Below are 22,592 nucleotides of genomic sequence, written 5' to 3'. Positions count from 1 at the left end.
GGATCTATCGATAATTTTTGTGTGACGTCACACACTCATAGGAAGGAACGCCCACCTGACTGCCAGTTATTTTTACACAGTAGTAAAACGGAGATATTAAAAGGTGAAATTCAATAAACACCTTACTGATGATGTATATTTTGTACAGGCAAGTATATGAACCCATAATATAAACACAATGTGCAATGTTTCACGTTAAATTCACGTTTCTCATAGAAAACCCTTATAAGGAAAACACTGAACCATTAAGCGGATTTATATTCCGGCCTCATCTGCTTGCCTTTGTAAACTATGCATCATTAATATGCTAATTACTGAATTTGATCTTTTAATACATTAAGGCACTTTAAGTATTTTTACAACGTTTTTCGCACTGTTTACTAAAATTGAAATATTGCCATGGGTGCTAAATATGGATTGCAAATTGCCAAAACTTGCATCTTGTTCACATACCTTTGTTTTATTCTTTTTACAGGTGATTTAAATATTTTGCCGCTGTAAGACAGGCTTGTGCTGCAGTTCTATGGATGTTTTGCCTTCCAGGTCTTCGAGCCAGTCACATGACTGAAAGTGGTGTAGTGCTAAATTTCTCGGAATCTGTTGCGATGAAGAAACAAACTAATCTGTGTCATGGATGGATTGAGAGTACATTTTCATCAAACTTTCGTTTTTGTGTGAACTTTTTTTTAACTGTTGTATTGTGCAAGTTTGGTTTGCGGTTTGCCATTTCAGTCAAGCCACAGTGAGTTCAATGGCAAAACGGTCTATGCACACAGTCCAGTTTGGCAGTTTACATGGTCACAGCCTTGTGAAATTATTCTTTATTGTAGCCAAGGAATAAACAGGCATATTAAGCATCCCAAGCTGGGAATTCTAAGAAAAGCAAGATGAATTGTTCATTGTGGAGGTAATTACTAAGGAGCAAGAAGCATGCTTTTTGTTTGTTATGAGCTGTGTGCAGACTCTCTGAGATGATTGAGAGTAAATAACTGTTTTTTTCTCTAACCTCTTATAGAATGTTGGAAATAACAATTATGACTTGGCCATGTTGGTGTTTTTTATCTGAGCTCTGGTATATTTTGAATGTGTTGAAGGCTGTTTTCACACTTGGTTTGATTGTTGAAACAGTGGTTTGATTAAACCCCTTCTGCTTTCACACTGTAGTTTTGGGTCAGAATCGTACTATGTTTGCATTTACAATGCAAGTGTTAGCGGCAGCTGTGTAACACTATAAATAGAGTGTGCTACAAAGCATAACTCTTTCCCCATGACATGATTTGTGTTTTTGGTAACACTTTAACCTGACACCTTTATATATTATAAAGGTGTTTATAATGTACATTGTAAGGCATTCTTTATTTTTATAAATAATTGTAACCAAAATTAAAATGAGTTATAATATTGGCAGATTCCTTGTTACATCTAAAATTAATTGTTTATCATGTCTTAATACATAATATAAAAATGTAACAATGAATTAGGCAAGTATTGTGGTTACAATTATTCATGAGATCATACAATACATTTTAAGGTGTACATATATGCGCTTCAGGTAAAGTGTTACTGATTTGACCTTCTGAAATGTCTCTTCAGACAGTTAAAAAACAATTTTGGATATTTGACACTAACTATTATGTTGGGCTTGTCTGTGTGTTTTACAACGTTAACCTCAAACCATTACTGATTTCTTAGTCTAGTTTTCACCTCAGGCCTAGCTAAACTAAACAAAAACCAAGAGAATTTTAAATTAAGAACAAATTATGGGAACAAGCAGTATCAGTCCCCTAAAAAATAGAAGAAAAACTCAAGGAAATATTCAGTATTAAATATCAGGAAAGTGTGTGCTTGTGGGTGGGTGGGTGGGAGGGTGGTTGTGTGTGGTGGGGGGGGCATAATAGAAAAATCTACTTATTGTACTTATTCAGTATCTAAGTGAATGCACTTTTTTTAGAGCACTGATTGCTCTTTGTAAATAAATATTAATTGATGTATAAAGGAATTCTTTTATTGATGTATAAGATTTACATTTTTTAGGAAATGCTGTTTGGTTTATCCTTTTGCCTTTCTACCGTTTATATTATCAGTTCATTGACAACATGCTCAGCTGACATAAATATGCAATAAAATACATCGCCAGCACTAACTCCAGAAACCTTTGTGAAGAATCAGAATAGTCTCATTCTGCCTAAAATTATGTTGTGAAAGGTTATGTGAAATAAGAAAATACTAAAAAAAAAATCTTTCGAAATACTATATGATGTTGTAAGTTTGGCTGACTTTCTGATGTTGTTGTATGTGTACATGTACTATTCTCAACATTGATAATAGAGAGAATTTCCTGAGTGCCAAATCATCATATTAGAATCATCAATGTTAGAAATGGCTGCTAAAAATTCAGCTTTGCAATCACAGGAATAAATGTATTTGTCTTCAATTTTAATATATATATATATATATATATATATATTTTTTTTTTTTTTTTTTTTTTTTACAAATAATTAAATTGAATTGTATTAATTAACATTATTACAGTTTTTAACTTGTCTTTTTTATATAAACAACGAAAATCCTTTGAAAACAAAATGGCATAATGTACAATGTATTTGATGTTTTGAAGTATTCCCTTTTAGGTTTTATAAATGCATTTGTGGGGTTGAATACATATCATGCAGTTTTCTTATTTGTAAAAGCTTTTAAAGGCATGTCAGAACTGTTATTTTTTTAGGTTTATAAACAACTAGACTACTGTAAATCTGGTCAAAAAAGTATAGTATATCACATTAAACGACATATAAAAACACTTTATTATTTTGTAATACAGAGAATATCAACATTATAATGTCCTGAGAATACTTATACTTTTTTTCATATTCCTTTTTTTTTTTTAAACAAAGTACAGAAATCGATATGTGTAATAACATATGACAGGACATAAAACTGCTTTGAAATTTGGCATAAAGAAAATTAACAAGGTAAGAAACACAATAATGGAATGGCACTTTCATCACCACATGGTAAACATGACCATTTAGACATATGATTAACACATCCATTCAAAACAGCATACCAGAGTCATTACAGGTTTTGAATACACCAGTAGTCATGATTAAAGCAGTGCAAGCAGAAACAAAGCTGTAACTAACACTGTCACAGGAGTAAACACTGCATTTCCAGTGAATCCATACAGCCAGTGGCAGTGATAGAAAAATCATTACAGCCAAGCCAGTAACTGTAGTACTGCAGTTAGACAGCATAAACGATCAATAAGTCAAACGATGAGAACTGTTTTGTCTGATTCGTCTGGCGTGGAAAAATTTGTGTTATAAGTGAACCTCAGGGGAAACATGAAAAAACCTTTACATTTATTTAAAATCTATAAGTAAATGCTATAAAATATTGAAAAATAAAAGCTCAAGAGGATGATCCACGGTAACAGGCAGTAGCAGATGTGACAAAGTTTGCTAAATACAAAATCCTTAGCAGTAAGTGGTAGGGACATCAGGATGCTCTCGATGCGAGACCCATGTGTGGCCAGGCCGAATTTCACCCCTGTGTCATACACCAAGTTAAATTCGACATATCTAGGAAACAGAGAGCTCGGTTAGCTGCTGAACATTTATAAATGACATACATATTATATGAATAACAACATCAAATTAAATTCAAAGGTCAATTACAAATGCAGTCATAACTGTGCTATATTATCATACTGTAACATATTGAATAATTATGAACATTATTAATACTGAGTTATTTTAACAAAAACTAAAATAGACTGAATTTTTATATATTTTATATATTTATTAAGATTTATATATTTTAAGATTTTTGTATGTTGCTGGCAATTTAATATTTTTTTAGCATTATACTATAAAGCAATAAAAATATATATACATTACTGAAAAGTTACTCAAAAGTTTGGGGACGGTGGGTTTTTAAAAAATGTGTTATATATATAAAACCCTCTTCATCAGCATGGACTCCCTCTTTAACCAACCTGCCTCTCCTGACTTGCTGCCAGTCCTTCTCCTCAGGAGTAAAGGAGTCATTTAGATGTTTGTATACAATGGACAGGTAACAAGGCACCACAGTTTTAGCGCAGCTCTTCACAAAATTAAAGACCTCCTCCTGATTGGGGGAATTCAAATCATCAAAAAAGATCCCTACAATGCCTCTCGTCTCTGCTCGTGACGGATGTAGAAGTAATTGTCACACCTTAAGAGAAAAAATAAATATATAAATACTGACACTAACCTAATATTGAAAAGTTCAATGTTGTTACAAATCTAGTTAGTTACAAATAAAATTAAATTTAACAATATTATAAAATACAAAAATGAAGTACTAACAATCAAGGATTTGAAAGACTTTTGTCTTTTAAATGAGCATCGGTCTCATTCATTATAAACAAAACAAAATTTAAAGGGATGCCTTGAAAAAAAAGAAAGAAAAACAATGACTGCTGTAAACAATGAGAATTCTTATCACTGCTGAACAGTTCAAATCCACCCTGAAGATAAAACGCTCATACACACATCCTTACACCCATAACAGCTGTAACACACCCAATTCAAACTACACACAACAGTAATCAGATTCCTACCACTTTTTGAAGTCTGAGTAATACTTAGGATGGTGCTTGTCACATGCTTTCTTCAGAGTCTTGTGGAAATGGGTGGCATCTTCCAAATCAACATAAACAGGAGTGAGATCTGTTCCACCACCAAACCACCACTGCATTGTGCCTGTGACAAGGAGGGAGATGGATTGAGAAAGTGATGGGTGGTGGTCACAGATAACAACATCTCTCTTCCCAGTTCCCAGAGCCTCGAATGACTTGGCAAGAACACTCATCGTCTGCCTCCTCAATCTCAAAGTATCTGTAGTTAAAGTGCACTGTGGGAATGTGGGGTTTTTTGGGTGTATGACTGAACTCACACCCATGGCACAGAACGGCAGCTTCCCTGGAACACAGAGATATTGCTATGGTAAAAACAACAGCATCAAGTCACATCATATAAATCTTCCTTCAAAATCAATAATTCGAACTTATTACAAAATTAAAAACTAGAAGTAGGACTGAATATATAAGGAACTGGTTTCTGTCACACTCTGCGTTCACTTCGAAATGAGAAGTCAGTCTCTCACCATCTTTCCCTTTCAGAATTTTTCCACGGCACAAAGTTATAATTTAACCAAAAATGTCTTGTTTTTTCACAAATAAAACTTTTTTATATCATAAATGACTTTTTTTTATTTCATTATTTCCACTTTTGCAGTTTTGTTTACCAAAACATATTTTTTTTCTTATGTGGTGGAAATGGGCTCCTACATACCTTGGCGTGTCTTGACTTTTCGAGGTGTACTATGGGAAATGGCGTTTCCCCCCTATGAACTATGTATGAACTGTTTTATTTAATCTAGTACGGACTACATATACCATAAACGTGAAAGTATAAACTAATCGTGATATGTACTTCCGAGCTAATAAATATAAGAAATCTTTGAATAAAGTAGTGCCAGTACCTTTAAGTTATTTTTCACTCGCTGTCCTTTATAAATACCTTTTAAAATATTATTAATAGTATAATAATATTAATGCAGAAAAACCGTTGCCTTTGTGCTAGTGTCGTTGACAAGATTTTTCAAGAAAGTGAAATCTAACTGTATCACAGATCAAATCTGGCTGGATCTTCCGTCTATATTTACAAAGAGTCTGCGCATGCGCGCGCCCAACGACACATCGTGTTGTGCGTCTCTATGGCAACACCTGTTACACGCTGCTTAGAAGCATAGACCGTAAAAGAAAGCTTAGAAGCTGAGGCCAACAGAGGATTAGAGCGAGCTGCTCTCTAATGTACAGGTGCGCGCACAGACCAGATCTCTGGAATATATAGGCTGGCTAATGAATTATCATTTATTATTTTGGCACTTAAAGTGAAGCAACACCAAACAGAAGTTCTGAAGGTAAGCTCCATACATTTTCAGTCGCGGAAAGTAATAAAATTGAATTCTAAAAGCAGACGATAGGTTAACTCTCTTATGCAATGACAACACCACCAGGTTCTGGGTTGTAATATTAGCCTTAATGCTCATTAAATTGTTATTTTATCACGGGAATTTCATATTATATTTATAATTATTTAGGCATTGCAGTGCATTTAGTGGAATGACCATATGTGGCATTTACAATATGAAATATAAAACTTCCCTTTAAATATATAAGCTGCGTCTGCAAAGTCTGAGGTTAAAAAAAATAATAAAGACGAATGAATAACCATTTAGAATTAGAAATAAGATATTTCTCATTGGACAGCAATGGGGAATATTGTTAGTTTAATTGTCACTGTATGTGGACCAGTGTTGTTTTAGTATAATTGAGATACTTTTATAATTGTATTAATATTTTGAAATAGTTCATTTTTTTATTTTGCTGTATTAAAGTCATGCAATTTTGTTGTGTTTTATTGTTGTGTTTTATTGTTGTTTGTGTTAGATTTTTATTCAGTTTTAGTCCTTTTAAATTCATGAAGTTAAATCAAGTTATTATATTTTAATTAACGATATAATTAATATATATAAATAATATATATATATATATATAAATATATATATAAGGTTTTAGTTTTAGTTGACTATAATAACTTCTGCTCATTATGGATCAGTTGCCATGTCTACACACCCCTGTTTCACTTTCTGAAACTAATTAATGAGACTCCAAGTGGTTTGAATCTAAAGCCCTAATGCATTTGGGCGTTTTTTATTACATAACACTAGCTACATTAATGTCAACAATCCTACCAAGTGTGTGTACATTTATGTGATATGTCACCTATTTAATTGTAATTTTATGTAACTAAATTAAAGTGAGAATTATGAATGATCAATACATTTGTCAATGAAATCTAACATTCACTAATAAATGGACAAATAATTATTTAAATAATTATACATATTTATAATCATTTTTTACACCCATTTTTTTTACTGTGTGCTCCATTTTTTATTTGTTCTGTGTCTTAGGATCCTTCTATATTGAGAAAGTGAAGAGACAATGAGTGATTCTGCAGTCCAGAACACTCCAGATGAGTATGAGGATGACTTTGAGAAAGACCTGGACTGGCTTATCAGTGAGGAGAGCAAGTATGAGGAACAGGTGAGTGATTCAATGTGCAATGATGGCAGAAACTGGACTTCTGGTCTCTGAGAGTCTTCTGGTGTGTGGTATTCCATTACACAGACGCTGTACCTTGTGTGTGTGTGAAACCTTCCCCACTGACACAGATCCATACACACTTTCACTCACCCAGAGAACTCTGTCTCATGGCACTGCATTATTCAACACATGCGATCTATGTATCTGATTCACCCTTCAGAAAGCATGCTGTCCTTAAAGGGATAGTTCATCCAAAAATTAACATTTTGTCAATGTTTACTCGCCCTCAGTTTTTTTCATTGCTGAATACAAAAGAAGATATTTTGAAGAATGTGGGTAACCAAACAGTCTTTGGTCTCCATTGATTACCATAGTATTATTTGTTTCATATTATGTTAGTAAATGTTGACCAGCAACCCTGAAATTCTTCAAAAATACCCACATTCTTCAAAAAATATACTGTTTGTTTTCAAAAAAAGAAAAAAAGGTCTGGAACAACTTGAGGGTGAATAAATGATGACAGAATTTTCTTTTTTGGGTAAACTATCCCTTTAAATCACACAATGCCAAACCCCTTTTATTGTTGGTTTTCTCAAACTGAACACATAATTTTTTCCAACAAAGGATCCTGATGACAATGACATTGAAGCTCAGATAGACAAAGAGCTTGAAGAAGATGTGCACAAACAAAAGGAAATGGTTGAAGAAGAAGCGGATGAAAGGTGGCCAACGCCCATGGAGCCATTAGAGGGTGCCTTAGATACTGACAGGGATGACCTTGTAACCTCTCCAGATGTACAGAACAATGAAGAAAAGAAATATATTTTGGATACGATTCAAGAGGCTAACAAACAACTCCAGGACCAGGATCCTCCAGACCAGAGCCGGTGCAGACACCTGCAGTTTAAAGACACTCTGGTTGACCTGGTGGTGCATGTGCATGAGTTTGACGCTCAAGAGAACAACGCCACCTCATATGGGGATGTAGAGGAAGAGCAAGAGGTATCTGCACAAATGCAGAGACTGGAGATTGGAGAGCCTGATGATGAACACAATGAGGGTACAAAGGAAGGACGGGTTTTGGTTGAAAGGGATGGAAAGTTTGAGCTGGTGAGTCTAAAGGAGGTGGAAAGTCAAGGAGTGCTTCCTCCCTTGCCGGTTTCTCACAGTGGCAATCAGCGAGCATCTTCATGGCAAAGTGAATCTGGCCTCCATCTCTGCAAGAGTCCTGTCTCCTCACTGAGGCAAAATTCTACCTCACCTTTTCCTCCTGGCATTGAGTCTCTATACATCCCCAAACCTCCGCCGAAGCACAGAAACGGGCCCTGTTCTGCCAGGCCATCCCAAAGGGGAGCATGGGATCAGGTCAACAAGCGCAGGGTCCAGTCAGCAAATGGAGCTCCATCACATGCTACTTTCACTCTGTCACTACAGCAGAAAGAATTACTTGCCAAACTTCAGCAGCAGAGAGAGAGGCAAGCAAAAGAGGTGTGATGTGGTTTTAATATCAGTTTAATATTACATTACATTACATTTATTCATTTAGCAGACGCTTTTATCCAAAGCGACTTACAGATGAAGACAGTGGAAGCAATCAAAAACAACAAAAAGAACAATGATATATAAGTGCTATAACAAGTCTCAGTTAGGTTAACACAGTACACGTAGCATGGGATTTTAAATAATATAATAAATAAAAAGAAAACGGATAGAATAAAAAATAAAAATAAAAAAGAATAGAGCAAGCTAGTTAGAGGTCTTTGCACACACACACACACATACATATACAATTGCATAATGAATGAAAAGAAAATAGAATATAAAAAGATTAGAAAGGTAGTTAGATTTTTTTAAAGAATAGAATTAGAATAGTGAGTGCTAAAGTTAGAGGGTCAAATAAAGATGGAAGAGATGTGTTTTAAGCCGATTCTTGAAGATGGCTAAGGACTCAGCTGCTCGGATTGAGTTGGGGAGTTCATTCCACCAGAAGGGAACATTTAACTTAAAAGTTCGTAAAAAATGACTTTGTGCTTCTTTAGGATGGCACAATCAAGCAACGTTCACTTGCAGAACGCAAGCTTCTAGAGGGCACATAAGTCTGAAGTAATAAATTTAGGTAAATGGGTGCAGAGCCAGTGGTAGTATAGTGATATAGTATAGTATAGTGATATAGTGGTAATATCAGTTTCTGTCATGATCTAACAAAAAACTGATTTAATTTCCTGTTTTTGTTCTGACCTCCTTTCTGCCTCTTCTGTTTCTTTTTCAGGATGAACTGAAGAAAAAAGAAGAAGAGGAACAGAAGCGTCAGGAGAATGAGTTAGCCTTCCGATCATGGTTTATGAGGAAGAAAGAGCAGCTGCAGGTGGAAAGGAGGGTTCAGAAAGCTCAGGAAATGGAAAGGATGAGCTGCATGGTATGTCCACCAGGGGGAGCCGTTTAACCAGAAATTGCGTTCCCAGGAACCCCCCCCCCCCCCCCTGCATAAAACATGAAGTAAATAAATATTATTATTATTATTATTTAAAAATATATATATTTCATTATTATAAAGACATAATTGCAAATGAAATAATAACCTTCTACAATCTAATTGTCATTATAAAATCAAATTTTATATTTTTATTATAATATTTTTACATTTTCATTATTTGATTAAAAATAAATGTTAAATACGAATATTATGAAATATTATTACACTTTAAAATAACTGTTTTCTGTAACTCTGTAAAGTTTTCTGTAATTTCTGTAATTTATTCCTGTGATGGCAAAGCTGAATTATCAGCAGCCATTACTCCAGACTTCAATGTCACACATTTCCTGTTATTATAATAATAATATTCCTTATTATTATCAGTGTAGAAAACATTGTTCCCCTAAATAAGTGTAAGTCTGTGGGAAATACTGGAATTAATTTATATATGTATTTTAAATGTATATTTATATATTTGTGTGTATGTGTGTAATTTATTATTGACTTAATGGCATTACACCGACTGTCACTTTAATTGCTTTTGTTGTTCTGCCAGAGGGACTGTGGTGACCCAGAGGAGGCCTTTAAAAATTGGCTCCAAAAGAAACAGGAACAGCAGTTCAAAGACAAGCAGATAGAAGAGATAAAGAGACTGGAAAAGGAGAGCGGCTTTTGCCTGCACAGTCGAGAGGAGAGTAAGAAGGCCTTCAGAGAGTGAGTTCAGCACCATATATTATCCTTTTAAAATCAGGAAGCAGAGGGTGAATTGTATTTAAAACCAATGTGAAAGCATTTCCCTCTTGCTCTGTTGTAAAATAGGTGGCTGAAACGAAAGCATACAGAGAAAAGAGCAGAACAGCAGGCAGCTCGAGAGCGCTCACGCAGACTCATGCTGGAAGAGCGCAGAGCAAGACACATACCACTGCACTGTCAATGAGATCAAACCCTTCCAATTCAGTGACCCCTATGGATACTGCTACTGATCACCTCGTGATGTACATGTGACCATTGATACCATCAGGATCTGAAGTTCTAATTTCAAGAGTCATCCATACATCTGTATCTATGGATACTGTTCTATTGATCTTATTAAAGTTCTGTCTCATCTCCATGATACAGTGGATGAAAGAACATGTGGTTGGGAACACAAGCAGGAGCTTTCTTTTATTAATTGTCTATTCATCCTTTTACAAAATACAGAGATCAAACAGGTGCTTGAGTGGATATCCCAACAGCTTTAGGCACTTAAAATAATTGCTGCTCCATGATGATTTAATAAAGTTTTGCGTAACTGCTGAATCACCAGATATTCTCCTTGTTTATTTATTTATTTTTTTTATAGCTGGCTATCCTGTAGATTTGTCCACTGCTGGCTCTAGTGTGCCACACAGATACTGCAGTCTGCAGGAACAATATTAAAGCAGCAGTTCAGGCCCAAAGCTTCAGATCAATGATTTGAATGTGAGCAGCTGACATAAAATGCTTTGGAAAATGTTTATACTTCAGCTAAAACTATTTTAAATGGCATTCCTTTTATCATTGTTTTTGCATGCATCTTTATGACCTTATATTAACTGAGAAACCATATGGAATATATGTAATTTTAAAATATTTTACTAATTGCAGGATAATTAAAAAATAAAATGTAGGGATGGTGAAACTGTGTTTAAAATAATTAAAAATAAAATAAATATACATTTTGCTATATACATTCATACAAATTAAATCATAATCTGAATGTTAATGAAGAAAGTTCATAGGTATGTTATGCATCAACCATGTGCTACAGGCATTATAAATAGTTGGTTCTAGTCTGATGTGTATCATCCTGTGTTTGTTAATTTTTTTATTTATTTTATATTGATTTTTACCCAAGTTAAATGTTTCACATTTTTAAAGAAATCAAGACACCTAAAAATAAAAATTGTTTTGCACATGATCATTAATTCCACAACAGTCCCAAACCCCTCTTTAATATATATATATTTTATTACATAGTGTTCCTGTAGCTCAATTGGTAGAGCATTGCGCAACGTTGGGGGATCAATTCCCCGGCAACACATGATAGGTAAAAATTGATAGCCTGAATGCACTGTAAGTTGCTTTGGATAAAAGTGTCTGCTAAATATATATATATATAAAGCCTTGTACACTATCAATCAAAGTTTTGGAATAATTAAGATATTTAAATGTTTCTGAAAGGAGTCACTTATGCTCACCAAAGCTGCATTTATGTGCTGAAAAATACAGTAATATTACAATTTAAAAGAATGCTGTTTACTTCTGTGATAACAAAGGTGATTTTTAGCAGCCATTCCTGGAGTCTTTAGTGTCTCAAGTGATCCTTCAGTTGCTTTTTTTTTTACATTTATTTTTCAGCAAATAAATGCATGCTTAAAATTAAGAGATTATTGTAATTATTACAAACTTGTGACAGGTAGGCTATTATTGTTCAACATATTGAGAAAAATATATGTTCCTCATATGACACATACGAGTTTTTACTGGCAACAAAAGTTCACATTTAAGGTTCATATTTTGTTTCAAAAAATTACATGACATAATTAATAACAGTGAACAGTTGCACATTTGTGGTGAAGATAAATTAGGAAACCACATTACCCAGCATCCTTGTCGTGCGCCTGCGCAGAACTCACTTTGCCGCTAATGAGTTGTTGAGGGATGCAACGCTCCATAGCAACATCAGTACCAGCGGAGGAGCGCTGTAGCAGACGACCTGGGATATATATCCTGAGAATATCTGAAACAGGTGCTGCACGCGGACAGCATGGACGACCAGAAGGTAAGAGGCAACCGCCGTTATAGAAACATTACGAATGACGCGCTACAGATGAAAAAGAAAGAGGATGCTGCGTGAAAAGAGATACTTAATCCAAAATACCGTTAGCTTGTAGCTTCACTTGTCACGTCCTCCACCCATTGTGTTTGTGGATATAAGTCCTTATAAAGGACAGTCTGAAAGTAACAACTTCGCACGGTTAGGATATGCACGGTATTTAAATGTATGACGTAGGCCTGTATGTGAAGATTTCCTCACGTTGATTAACAACAGCCAATGTGATTCACCAAAAACCGCCCGGGTTCTCTCAACTCTGTAACGCGAAACGAGTATTGTTTCAAATATTCAATACAGGAAATGCTATGAAGGGAGGAAATAATATTTCAGTTTAGTCATAGATGATGAATACCCACATTGCCAGAGAAAATGTTGGTTCGGGGGAACCCTAAACCGGCCTGTATTGTTACAAGGTTCTGGCTTCAGGGAGACGCCCCGGATATAAAGCCGCTCCTGTGTGTCTCATCATCAGGGACTTGATGAAGAAAAAGGCCTGGATGAGAGGAGAGTGAAACATGACATTTCTGGTTAACCCTATGTGAGCTACAGTGATATCAGCTCACTCTCCTTCATCTGTGTAACGTGCTTTAGCAGTCTGCACTTGTCTCCCCATGAAACACTCTAAAACAGACAAGGGAACAATGACGTCGATGGCAAAGTATCATCTGAATGAGATCTAACAAATTGATAAAGGTGCACTAAGTCGTTTATTGCTAATTAAATCGTATTAGTTTTTTGTTGTTGCGAAAATAGCACTTTTGATAAATATTAAAATTATTCCAGTCATATCAGTCTTCTAAAAAAAGAAGACTGATTTTAATTACATGACCAGCCATCATGCAATTGTTCATTTATAAATAACTCAACAAACCAAATAATAGAACAAATATATTTCCATATATACTGTATAGTCACACTATTAGCTCAGAAAACATACAATTAAAAAATATGTAATTGTTCATATGTGATCTTTATATGTAATGAGCTTAAAAAACATGTTGCTGTAAGCACAGTAATAAAAGCTGTAAAAATGTTATATATTAATTTCATATCATTTCTATAATCTATTTACATTGTTTAAATTAAAGGCGTAAAATTGTCAAAATACAATTATTCATGTGATCGTTACATGCAATGAGCTTAAAAAACATGTACAGCAAGCAAAGTATTAAAATCTTTAAAATGTGTTTTATTAATTCTATATATTTGTAATGCAATAATATTATTTAAATTAAAAGTGTGAAATGGTCAAAATATAATAGCTCTTGTGATATTTATATACAATGAGCTTAAAAAAAACATACATTAGCAGAGTAAGAAAATATAAAAAAATGTTATGTATTAATTCTGTATAATTTATACTATTAAAAGTATAAATTAAAAAAATATAACTGAACTTTATGTGCTATAATAAAAGCTAACACAAAGGAATGATACAATTCTAATATATCTATCACTACAATGAATCTGCTTTGTGAGACAGGCCTCCGTCCCGCACGTGTTGCCATTGTTAACCTATTATTGCTTTAATTAAGTGTTGGTTTTATATAACTCATGCATGTGAAACCAGAAATGCATTCATACTCTGTTTCAGGAGTCACTGAGGAAGATTATCACTACGCTGGCTCTGAAGAATGAGGAAATTCAGAATTTTATCTGCTGTCTAAAACAGAGTCTAGAGAACCTAGAGGTAAACACCTTCTGCTCTTTTTATTCACATATTCATAATGAATTGTTTGATGAATGAGGAAATTTCTTTGTCAGGTCTCAGATGGCCCAAATATGTTGCAAGCACAGTGTTTGTCCAGACACGTTTCACTAAACCAGCAATTTGCAACAGTAATACCATTTTAAGTCAGAGGAGGACAATCCAGCTTTAACTCTGCATTTTTGATGTTTGCAGGCGAATTCAAACCGAGTGCAGGAGGATCTGGAGTCAGAGTTTACTGCTCTGCATGCTGTCCTGGATGAACTGAAAGAGGGCATGGTCACACGAATCAAACAGGAAAGAGCCGGTCGCACATATGAGCTACAGGTGAGAGTGCTGTGAGGATCCCTAGCCATAACACAGGTTAAGACATTCTTCCTAAATTAATTCAAATGTTTTATTTTTGCTAGACTGATTGATCAGATATATCAGTAAAAGGCAGAGTGAGATGGCTTTAGAGCTTGTGCATGATTTAGATGTGTCATGTTAAGAGAAGGATAAAAGACACCTTTGAGGATTACAGTGGGTGTGTGTGTATGTGTGTGAATAATCCAGATTGCATCCTTGTATCCCTGTACGGTACATCTGAAACAAAGCAATTTACAGCACACATTCTTCCTATCATCTCTTTCACTGAGTGACATCTGTCATTACAATCTTTGTTTCTTTACTTCTTTGAAAGAATATTATTTCAAAGCACTTCCTTGTGACTAATTGTGTGGCCCTGAAGTTACAAAAAACTAAATCCTGATGAAGATAGGCTCTGTGTGATAGGCTGTTATTACATTTTTGAAGCCTAGGTATGCCCACTTTTTTCTATTTCAGTTATCCACTAATGCTTTTTCGTCCTGTTCGTAGTTATTTTATACTACATGACATATGATTACCCATAGAATTTATTTATTTATTGTTTGTTTTTGTTTTTTTGCATTTTGACTGCCTTTCAAAAGTTTGGGATCTGTAAGATTTTTAATGTGTTTGAAAAAAGTCTCTTATGCTCCCCAAGGCTGCATTCATTTGAAAAAATAATAATAATAATAATAATTCTGTAGTATTGTACAATATTATTAAAATTTAAAATACCTGTTGATTTGAATATATTTTAAAATGTTACTTATTCTTATGATGGCAAAGGTGTCACATGATCCTTTAGAAATCGTTCTAATGTACTGATTTGGTGCTTAAGAAACATTTCTTACTATCAATATGTTGAAAACATTTAATATTTTTGTGAAAATAAAATCAGGATTCTTTGATGAATAGAATGTTTTGTAGCATTAATTTCTTTACTCTCACTTTTGATAAATTCTTATTGCATCCTTGATGAATAAAAGTATTCTTAAAAAAAATCTTTCAGACCCCTGACTTTTGAACAGTACATTGCTTACACGAAAACACATTTTGACTAAATGGCAATTACTTGAACAGGTGGCAAAGCAATTGTAATAATGTAGCAAAGTATTTAAATCAAATGCAAATTAAGTTAAGCCTCTAGTATCGAGAAAAACAGCAGTATGCAAAATACAACAAAGCTACAACAATTTAGCACACTGCTAGATAAGTTTATAAGACTACCAAAAGTCAGAAAGATAATTAAGTTACTATAGATGAATAGAGTTATTCAATCATTTATTAAACTTCAGCCAGATTATTTAATTGTCCAGTGATATTGTTGTGATGGTCTTTTCAGAGTCAGTTGAGCGCATGCACCAAAGCCCTAGAGAGCTCAGAGGAGCTGCTGGAATTAGCCAATCAGACGCTCTGCTCATCTGAGAATGACAGCTTCACTGAGGTACCGCCCACTTGGAATCTTTACAACACTGTTACAACTAAATGACTCATCTATTTACACTTAAAGGGCTCCTATTATGCTCCTTTTTACAAGATATACTGTAAGTCTGAAGTGTCACCAGAATGTGTCTTTAAAGTTTTACCTCCAAATGCCTCACGGATCATTTATTGTTTCATGCTGCTGCTCCCTGCCCGCTTTTCAGAAAAGGGTAGTGTCTTTACGGTTCGTGCATTTGATACATCAGCAAAAACAAACAAAACATCTTCATGCATTTAAAGCCTTGTCAGTGTAAACTCCCGATATACAGTTTTCTTAGTCCACAGAAAGCCAGCTGTCAGACGGCAAGCTGCACATAAATGCACACATGTATGATTGTATTAGATCGGTGAAATGGTGTCTCTTGGATATGGTGACAACACACTAATATCACAACTCAAGCAGGCCTCGTCCCTTCATATTTTTCTGTTTATGCCTTGGACGGGAATTATTTAAATTAGGGACATTTATGTTCCTGGAAGAAGAAAAAAATATTCAACTCGAGGCATTTAAGGGAGTTCAGAAACAGCACTTATTGGTATAGAGAATAACTCCCTAAAGAGTGGACTTTGCAGATCTTTCTCATGCTCAAACCACAACATAATGCACTAAAGAAATTTGAAAGTGTAAAAAGCATAAAAGGACCACTTTAATGGCTTTATGGTGTTTCAACCATTTATCTTTTTTTTATAAATATTTGAATGAAATTATATTTTTACAATTGCTTTTAGGAGACTTTAGCTGTTGCTTTCTCTAACAAAGTGGTCAGATTGTGTCAGATGCTGCTGGCTTTTCATGCTAACATGTGCTGGTATGACTGATGTATCGTGTTTTGTTAAGACTCAGTTCTCTCGCTCCCTATCTCTCTCTGTCCCTTCTTCTTTTTCTCCTTCCTCTCCGCTGCAGGCTGCCAAAGGGATAAAGGATAGGTACTGTACAGATGTCCTTACTTAGATCTTTGATTGAGTTCAATACACAGTGTAGAACATCTTCAAACACTCCTCCTGAAAGTTCATTCATTTGATCATTAACTAATTATATATATATATATATATATATATATATATATATATATATATATATATATATATATATAAGCAAAATTCTAGTAATTTTATTAGTGATATTTGACTCATTTTCATTGCGTCTGACTCCCCAAGTGTGTGTGTGTGTGTGTGTGCATGGAGTGATTTACTGTACTCTCATTGATGTTTCCTTCATAACATTCCCACATTCCTGTTCTCAGTCTGTCAGATGAGTTTTTTTGTCTTTGTAGACTGACTGTGAATGTTTATTGTGGGTCCGTGTATCTGCAGTGTGACTATGGCTCCAGCATTTCGTCTCTCCCTGAAAGCAAAGGCCAGTGACAGTATGAATCACATGATGGTGGACTTCTCTCAGGAAAGAAATATTCTACAGGCCATCACATTTCTTCCAGGTCGGTGTATCATCAACAAGGAAAATGTCATGAACGGTTTAAGCAAACTGCCTAATTTGCATGTAACCGGTTTTACTGGTGTCATGCCAATGTGTGGAGTGTCGATATATCTGATGGTGTAACAGCTTTGACATCAAGATCCGAAAAATACAAGACTTCCAAAATATCTCATAAATGCTGACTTGATTTTCTTGTTTACTTGTCTAGTCGATTCAACCTGAGGCTGGGTAAAAGGTGCCATTTTAAGATCAAATTAAATCAAATAGAATTTTAATCAGTGGATAAATTATAATAATAATTGTAATAATAATTGTATTAAAATGAATATAATAATTTATAAACATTTTTCACGTTTAATAACTATAATAATTTCAGAATTCCAATATATAACTAATTAACCATGGCACAATTTTCAGAAAATCTGACAGTAAACTAAAAACAAGTGTGTCACTAGAGTGTGCTTCCAGTGTAGGTTGATTATATTTTGACTGAGTTAGTTTACATTTTTATGACTTCGTTATCTCTCTTTTACTGTATCAAATAAACAAAGTTATAATAATATAAAATTATATATACATATTATTTACATTTTGAATGACGCCAATTTCAGAATTTCCGTATCTCATGTTTCGGATTATTGGGACTCGTGAAAATTTTAGGCTTTGGCTGGTATCTCTATAGAAAGGTCTCCGGTATCAGATTTCTCTGTTTATCTCCCATTTAGTGCCTGCTACACCAGAAATTCACGTGGCTGAATGCCAGGTGTTTGATAACACAGTCACAGTGGTGTGGACCTTACCTGGATCCGACTCCAAAATCGACCACTACATCCTGGAATATCGGAGAACAAATCATGAAGGTCCTCCTCGGGCTCGAGAAGACTACCCCTGGATGGTGGTGGAAGGGATAAAGGAGACTGAGTACACACTCACGGGTAAGTGTTGATATTTGTTTTGGAAGTGATCTTTTCTTGAGTAGTTTTAGATAAAGTTGTGACCATGATGTCATTTGTTTTTCAGGCCTTCGTTTTGATACACGTTACATGACCTTTAGAGTGAAGGCATGCAATAAAGCTGTGGCGGGTGAATTCTCAGAGCTGGTTACTCTAGAAACACATGGTAAGTTTCACTTACACACACAGAAGGTAATGAGGCATGAAGTTTCTTGTCTGCACAGAGAGAAGAGTCTAACAGAAGTTACAAAGCACTTTAAAAGCACGTACAGTACTAAACAGTCTGGTTTAGAGAACACTGCTGTAGTACGTCTGCCCTTTTGTGAAATAAAAGTTAGGGCTGTCAATTTAATGATAATCTGTGTTAATTACATTACATTTAGTCATTTAGCAGATGATTTTATCCAAAGCGGCTTACAAATGAGGACAATAGAAGAGTGCAAGTGTTAGAGGGTCAAATGTTTTTTTTAATTGATATGTTAAGAAATGTTAATTTAGTGTAATTAATTCTAAAATAACAGTAAAAATATAAGCAAGTGAAAATGCCCCCTTATTTATCCATTGAATGCCTATTCAATACATAATAATTTTTTTGAATTGTCAATATTTAGATTATGTGATCAATCGTGATTTAATTTGATTAATTGGACGATTATGCAATTAATTTTTTTTTAAATTATGGGAATATAAAGGGCTGCACAATTAAATTAAATAAAGTGAAAATGCAATACACGATTATCAAATCGCAAAGCACTGATATGGTTGGTTCAAAGTAAAGAGCAGCACTGTTGATCTTGTACCTGCAAGAAGCTAGTTATGAAAAATAATATAATAATAATTTTCTTTTACAGTTCAACAGTACAATTACAATTCAGTATAAACTAAGTAATATTGAACTGAAATTATAATTACAGTTAATAATATAAATTATAATTAGTTTAATATTTTTATTTGGTAAAATAATATAAATAACAATTAATATTATTCTTATTTAGATATTGATTTTTAATCACAAAATGCACATGCACAAAAAACCTATTATATATATCAATCACAATAATTTTTTTACCTCGTGCAGGCCTAGGAGATTATTTGCCATGTTCTGAAAACATGGAAAATAACATTTTCTTTTCTTACCTTTAAGTCTCCCTGACATTTGCTTCCAGCGTTCGTCTTCAAACTGGACGCAGGTTCAGCCCATCAGAACCTGAAGGTGGAGGATCTCAGCGTGGAATGGGACAGCAGCGGTGGGAAGGTGGCCGTCCAGGACATCCGTAAGGAGAAGAACAGGACCAGCTCTCCTATGCACTCTCCTGCCAGGTCAAACAGGATTGCCCCTAAACAGCTGTTTCCATTAAATAAATGTGTTGATTCCTTCTCATAGCTGACTATAGTAGACAGAAAGTGGATTTTCATCGTGTCCTCTTTACATATGCTGTCATTGACTAAATTGTATGCCAAAAGCAGACTTTGCTGGAATGTTCACCCAGCTTTAAGCCAGATATACTGCCCTGCTTGTCCAATCAAACAAATGTCTCCCTCAGGACAGCCATGATGTCCCCCAAAAGAGCTCCATCTGCTAGAGTGGGCCGGGACCGCTTCACAGCGGAGTCCTACACTGTCTTAGGTGAGTCAACACAAACGTTTTGCATTGAGCTACAAGACACTGAAGAACCCTCAACTTTGAGAGCGTTCATTCAAAAGCTCCCCAAATTCTCTCCAATGTCTAGGAGACACAATGATCGATGCAGGGCAGCATTACTGGGAGGTACGGTTTGATAAGGAGAGTAAGGTGTTTGCAGCAGGAGTCGCTTTGCGGTCTCTAGGTCGCTTTGATCAGTTGGGGAAGAGTAACGCTTCCTGGTGCATTCACCTTAACCACTGGCTTCAGCAGAGCCTCACAGCCAAGCACAATAATAAAGCCAGAACACTGGACTGCCCCATTCCCGACCGCATCGGCATTTACTGCAACTACGAAGAAGGTGAGTTAATCTAGAAATATGACAAAATAGTGTCACAGTACTGCTGAAGCTGTTAGCCATGGTAAAAGCAAATGGATGATGATTGGCTGTGTGAGAACCGAATGGTTGCAGCAGTCACAGATTGTATATTTAATATAGTGGTTGACAGATTATATTGTTATGGGGAATATTTGGCTGTTTTTAATTGTTGTTTGTCAGAATCATAGAATCACTTGTTTGCTCTATAAAGTATAAATGTGTTTATTTTATAAAATTTTACCGTCATGTTTTTCATATTTATTTTTTTTATTTTTTTTTATTTGGTAAATAATATGTAAACATAAATTTAATTGCAGAATGTGTCATTTGTATTTTAAATTAAACTAAATTGTAAGATATTGTATATCTTTACATTGGCCATCAATCACCCTGCTCTTTAAAGTATCGGTCAGCCACTAATTAGTTACTTGTTAACTAGTTTGTTCTTGTTTTTCCTCTCCCCTTTCAGGCACATTGTCTTTTTACAACTCTAGAACCAAAACTCTTCTTCATACCTTCAGAACCAAGTTCCAGCAGCCTGTTATACCAGCCTTTATGGTAAGAAATAATACAGCTCACTTTGTATTTACCAATTTAATCACACATAAATTAGGGATATTTTGAACATGCTAGCCGGCTATAACGAGTTCTTTGCGTAGGATGCATTTTTGCATTCCAAAACATCTAGGTGGAGTGCAATGCATTGGAATAGATTGCAGGTCTATTTTTAACTTGGCAGCGTCATAAAAATGCACAGTTGGTGCAACAACAAAAAAAACACTAGTTACAACATGTTTGGATATGAATGGTTGTTAGAGAGGTGCTTCAAATGCAGTGCAACTTTAACTAACTTACTAAAACAAATAAGATGTATAAAATGTACAAGAAAAAGTGTACATTTATTCGTTTACCAGACATTTTTATCCAAAGTGACCTACAAACTTACACAGTACTGTACATTGCAGAGGACATAAAATATCACACTGAACGGGAAAGGTCATCAACTCACTATTTCACCTTTAGTGCACTTACAAACTATTCTAACTTAAACTTTCAGAGAAAATGATTGGTAAATAAAGTGCAAGAGTTGTCAGAAGCGTAATGAGGTGACGCTGAAATTCTCTTTTGCCCCCTATAGGTGTGGAATGGGAGTTTCTCTGTGCAGACAGGCCTTCAGGTACCCAGCATCGTGTTGTGCGGTCAGAAGCGAAACAGTAATACGAGCAGCTCTAATGCCAGCCTTACTTAAATCATACTCCACTCTAGAAGCTACACGTACACACAGGTTTGGAGAACATCTGGCAACCCTGACATAACTCCGGTACAACAAAGCCTGGAGACCTTCCTATCATCACTATGTCTTCCCAGCACTGGGGGAGAGCTGCTCTAGCTTGCTTTCCTCATTCCTATTAGCTCACTCATCTGGATCCTGTGCCTTTCAGTGTCCTGACATTATGAGGTATTACTCTGTTTCAACATGCTAATAGCTTTAATAGCCTTGAGTTCATGTGTATATCACTAGGGCCAAAAGTAATGTTTTTTTTTTTTTTTTTAGCATTTGTTCATTCATATCACAGTATTTGAGCCACATTTGAAGTTATTTCAGTACAGCAGCAGCATGTTGGTGTTATTGTTTGAAATCTCAAATGAAACTGTATTATATTTACACACTGAATGTCTTTAATTATATGCCTCGAATTCTGCTTCAGTAGCTGCTTCCGTAAAATTTTTAAACATACAGTATCAGAATAGCACAATCTTAAGCTTAATCATAGAAATTAGATGCCTTTTATCGAATGTATTAATTCAGCAGTTCCAACATCTGAGGCGGAAGGAACCATTTGGTTGTGCACGGTTAATGGTGTGTGTGTGTGTGTGTTCATAATCCGTCACCCAGAAAGGTACTTTTCAGTGTTCTTGATGCAAATATTTACTAAACTTGATTTCTTTTTGTATGCCTGGTGCAATTACATATTACAGATCACAGAAAACAGTGATTTTTGTTGTTGTTGCCACATTACCGAGGGATAGTTCACCCAAAACTACAAAAATTCTGTGACATGTTTTTCCAACTAACTCTGTTTCTGTAGAACACACAATACAGTTTGAAAAATGCTATAGCTTTCAAGTTTAATAAAGGACATAACATTATCAGTTGGTAGTTTTGGGTAAGAAACTGC

At 34.9% G+C, this 22,592-nt stretch overlaps 1 protein-coding gene and 2 pseudogenes across 1 annotated transcript; 2 read left to right on the top strand and 1 right to left on the bottom strand.

Annotated features, from left to right (window-relative positions):
• Window positions 1–3,304: 3,304 nt before the first annotated feature.
• LOC132115026 (oxygen-dependent coproporphyrinogen-III oxidase, mitochondrial-like) lies at window positions 3,305–5,179 on the bottom strand (annotated as a pseudogene).
• A 1,849-nt stretch (window positions 5,180–7,028) lies between these two features.
• LOC132115217 (coiled-coil domain-containing protein 181-like) lies at window positions 7,029–10,934 on the top strand (annotated as a pseudogene).
• A 1,349-nt stretch (window positions 10,935–12,283) lies between these two features.
• Window positions 12,284–22,590, top strand: LOC132114712 (fibronectin type III and SPRY domain-containing protein 1-like). The gene is made up of 13 exons (XM_059522991.1): window positions 12,284–12,432; window positions 14,081–14,176; window positions 14,390–14,521; window positions 15,885–15,986; window positions 16,929–16,951; window positions 17,339–17,460; window positions 18,185–18,394; window positions 18,480–18,578; window positions 19,579–19,732; window positions 19,957–20,039; window positions 20,143–20,394; window positions 20,882–20,970; window positions 21,551–22,590. Exons 1-13 carry the CDS (start codon window positions 12,418–12,420, stop codon window positions 21,659–21,661), a joined length of 1,488 nt encoding a protein of 495 aa, XP_059378974.1. The 5' UTR covers window positions 12,284–12,417; the 3' UTR covers window positions 21,662–22,590.
• Window positions 22,591–22,592: the final 2 nt, after the last annotated feature.

The sequence above is a fragment of the Carassius carassius genome, chromosome 34 (assembly GCF_963082965.1).
Source record: "Carassius carassius chromosome 34, fCarCar2.1, whole genome shotgun sequence".
In the NCBI taxonomy this organism is placed as follows: domain Eukaryota; kingdom Metazoa; phylum Chordata; class Actinopteri; order Cypriniformes; family Cyprinidae; genus Carassius; species Carassius carassius.
This window is presented reverse-complemented; position numbering and strand designations above follow the sequence as displayed.